Genomic DNA, 4044 nt, shown 5'->3' with positions numbered 1-4044 from the left:
CACACACACACACACACACACACAGAGGAGAGGACTGTCCCTTTAAGACGGATACAACACAACAGTTGCGCACGAGACGAGCGCATCGATGTCGCGCTTTACATTGGACCAGTGATTATAATATATATGTACACCTGTGCTACAGCGGGCAGAATTCAGCAGCTAAACTGTGGTTTATAAAGATTAGTTCACGTGAGGTCTACTGAGACGTTTTTTAAATGGCGGGAGGAGAAATTTGACGCTTCGCTCAGCCGGTTTGCTTTCTGATGCGTAATTGATTCGGTAAGTCGTGTTTGTGTCACTCGTAGATGATAAATATCTGTTTACACGTCTTCTCTCGCTGAATTCAACAATATAGTGTAGCAACCCGCGGTCTACATGTTGTTGTGAAAGCAGTTTTTCTACAGGGTTAATACAATCCAAGTAAATAAGAATGTCGATAAGCGTGTAAAGTTGCCATTGTGTTTTACTGTAGTGGCCATCTTTGGATTCTAACGTTACTCTGAACGGAGGCAGATAACTGCTATTATAACAGTTATTTCATCACATTGTAATAGCATGAAGCGATATTTAGGCCCAGTGCCGACACCACAGTGACATTAATGCACTCACTGTGGCTGTTGATAACAATAAACAACCACTCTACTGCAGTAGGTACTGATATCAATGAGCCAAATATACAATACTACACATATAAGTGAACCTCAGACGAGAGACTATTGTAATCCAACAGTCTTGCAATACAACCTTTTAATTTATAGTAAAATATATACATTTATTGCAGGGCTATTGCATTTAGTTGGGCCACTTCAGCTTGTAAAATGTGTTTGTTTTTGTTCTGGTCACAAACTGGGTGTAGCTAGATGAGGGTATGACCTTTAAACTCCACTATCCTAGTGGGAGATCTCAATAATAATGCAGTATATTGATTTTCTCCTTCAGCCATTAGTCTGAAAGCTGTATGCTCCTTTAAGGATTCATGTTACCTATCTGTGCATTTATCTGAAGTGAAGATAAAAACAAAGCCTCTGCAGTGTAGCTCGTTTGGTTTTTGTAGCATATAATCGGTTTGTTTGTCTGGAATAATAATTGGAAATAGGTGTCCTTCAGTTCACACATCTTCTCTGAGCTATTTCCACTTCGAGGCTGCTCTAAAAATATCTTTCTAGGCCACTGTTTCACACTCTTTTAAAAAAAAAAAAAAAAGTCAGAAAATTGCTTCCATTTGAAAATGTCCTCTAAATGCAATCACATAATCTTCCTCACTGTAGCAGCCCGCTAACACTGATGATTTAGATTAGTCTGTGACATGTGTATTGTTGTGATGACCTAGGGATGCTGGTAAACTAAATGCTTTTTTTTTTTTTTTTTTTTTGCAGAGTGGAGAATCCTCAGCTGCAGCACCGATTTTGGCTCAGTCTCCACGGAGCCCTTTTCTCAGGGAGGGGGAAGACTGCAGGTTTTCAACGTCCTACCTTTTGGTTTGCTTCAGGACGTCCTGTACGCCAGCCAGGCAGTTCTCCCCCCAGAGTGCTTCACTTCAAAGATAAATGATAATGGAAGACAAACGCAAGAAGCGGAGCCCAAAGGTGACCCTCCCCCAGCCCCCTCCTCCCCCCGTCAACCCCCGCAAAGTCTCCGTCCTGCCTGCCAGCAAAAGTGCCACCTTCTCTCTCGGCCTGCCGCAGCCCCCCTCCCCCAAGAACAGAGGCAAGTTTAAGCGGTCCATAGGAGCTGCAGGACAGCCCAAAGAGGTGTTCACCGTCGTAGCGCCACCGAAGACCACCAGGTTTGTGTCGTAGAGAGCCAATAGTAGTTATGAACAGCTGCTGCACATGTTCTTTGCCTTTTAATGTCCCATCATCTCATCCATAAACAGATAACTGACTGAAGTAGTTAATGCTACATCTGAGTGTAGTAGAAAGTGTGCGTTATCTTTAAAGTGCCTTGGAAATAGATACACTACACTCGCTTTGCATTGACGTTTAAAAATACAGGGGAACGTCCACTTTAGTAATATTTAATATCACGTCGGAAAGAATTTGTTTTGAAAGCGTGACTATATCTTTTGCTGAACAACTGGCATTTATTGGATAATAGCGATTGCAAAACAAATGTTTAGCATTTAGCTAAGATGCTAAATACTAAACAAACTGAATCAAATTGAAATCAAATAGCTGTGGTGCATTGAGCTGTAACGTTAAGCCCATTGCAACAGAGTCAGAACAGCAACAGACTGACTCGGTAATGTCTGTTACACAGTGATATTGTGAAAGCACTGTTTGCATGCGACGAGTCGATTGAAGGCAGGATAGTGATTTACAAGAACAGATTAGGTATGCGCGTGATGTTTCTGTTTGTTTGTTTGTCTTCAGGCCCCACAAGGAGAAGCCCCGGGCCCCCCAGCCTGCAGGGCCCAGTAGAGTAGTGCAGTCTTCCCCCCTGCAGCACTCGTTCCTCACAGACGTCTCAGACGTGAGAGAGATGGAGGGAGGCCTCCTCAACCTCCTCAACGACTTCCACTCGGGCAAACTGCAGGCTTTCGGTAAGACGACCTCGATTAGAGAGGCCACCGAGGGAATATTCTGTTACGGCCGGAAAATAAAGCCAGTTGAAAAAGTGAACTGAAATCAGATAGTTGTGGGGCTATTTTTACACTTCTGTTGCCATGGAAATACTCAAGACTTTGCTGTAATCCTTCTGCAAAAAAGAAAAGTTACACGGTTACTGGTTTTCTAGGAAAGGTGTGCTCCTTTGAGCAGCTGGAGCATGTGCGTGAGATGCAGGAGAAGCTGGCACGACTGCACTTCAGCCTGGACAGCCACGTGGAGGAGCTCTCAGAGGACCAGAGGAAGTGTGCCTCCGACCACAACCTGGAGCACCTGCTCTGTAACGTAAGCGCAGACCACAGCAGCAAAGGTCATGCTCATCTGTGTTTGCATTTTTAATACTCTGCACATTTATTTTAAATTGCACATTTTTGCATGCCAAAACGACCCCCTAAATTACAATACATCGCGTGTTACATTATCCTCTGCCGTGGTGGTCGCGTCACTGAAACAGCATCACGTGACACTAAAACTCTACTCTGACAGTCTGCTCTGGTTTAGTTGGTTTCACAAACTGGAGGCTGTGGAGTAAAATATTTAAACATAAACAAATGATTTCACTATTTCAGAGACATTTTAAGTTAAAGAAATAATCAAACCCTCCATTAGGTTAATTCTCAGTTTTTGACTTCTATCCATCAGTAAATCTCTTATTTTAAAACCTTATGTCCAATGCACCAATGCACTTTGATTTATTTGAATAAGTGTGTTTCAGACATAGAACATCTGGGCATGTCCCAGCTTGTTCCACACATTTAGTTTTTATTCTCAACTCTGGCCAAAACACTTTATTTTCCCTTCAAAAACAATAATATAATAAAAACCTGGAGAAAATGACATGATTATGTCATGGGAGCACTTCAGTTATTAACTGTCATTGTCATCAGGGGAATAGTGAAAATATGCTTTCTTTTCTTTTGTTCTTTTAAGAGGCATTTATCACATCTGTGCCGTGTTAACGAGTCACGGTCATGACACACAGCAAGAACCAAACCTATCTTGTCTTCCTTTCACTCTTCACAGCTGTGAGCCATTAAAGCACATCTGCCCGTCTGACGTGAGTCGGAATGCTCTGCTGAGTGTCTTCTATGTGTTAAATGTGGATTACTATCCAGCACAAACAGCTGAGTGTCGTCCAAGAATGCCTTGAAAGCGTTTCTATTGTTAGGGTGTTGTGTGGCGCTGGTTGCCCCCGCCTGAGGCCGGTATGTTCGCTGAGGGGAAGTTGCAGTGCGATGTGTGAGGGAAGTGAGAACAAGCCTTCAGCTCGCTGCAGACACTGCTGCCAGGAATACTTGCTGGCTGCGGCGGCGGAGGAGAACTGTGCCTCGGAGCAGACGGGCTGTGAAGTGACTTTTGTAAACCACACGGTCTGACTCAAATATTGACGTCACACACACACACACACACACACACACACACACACACACACACA

The 4044-nt window shown here is 43.5% G+C and overlaps 1 protein-coding gene across 1 annotated transcript; it reads left to right on the top strand.

Annotated features, from left to right (window-relative positions):
- Window positions 1–20: 20 nt before the first annotated feature.
- Window positions 21–4037, top strand: LOC116379626 (coiled-coil domain-containing protein 28B-like). The gene is made up of 4 exons (XM_031841589.1): window positions 21–282; window positions 1380–1789; window positions 2376–2545; window positions 2740–4037. The coding sequence occupies exons 2-4, from the start codon at window positions 1551–1553 to the stop codon at window positions 2946–2948; spliced, it is 618 nt and encodes a 205-aa protein (XP_031697449.1). The 5' UTR covers window positions 21–282; window positions 1380–1550; the 3' UTR covers window positions 2949–4037.
- The last annotated feature ends 7 nt before the right edge of the window (window positions 4038–4044 follow it).

This window comes from Anarrhichthys ocellatus, unplaced genomic scaffold (genome assembly GCF_004355925.1).
Source record: "Anarrhichthys ocellatus isolate YVR2014 unplaced genomic scaffold, GSC_Weel_1.0 scaffold4776, whole genome shotgun sequence".
Lineage (NCBI taxonomy): Eukaryota > Metazoa > Chordata > Actinopteri > Perciformes > Anarhichadidae > Anarrhichthys > Anarrhichthys ocellatus.
This window is presented reverse-complemented; position numbering and strand designations above follow the sequence as displayed.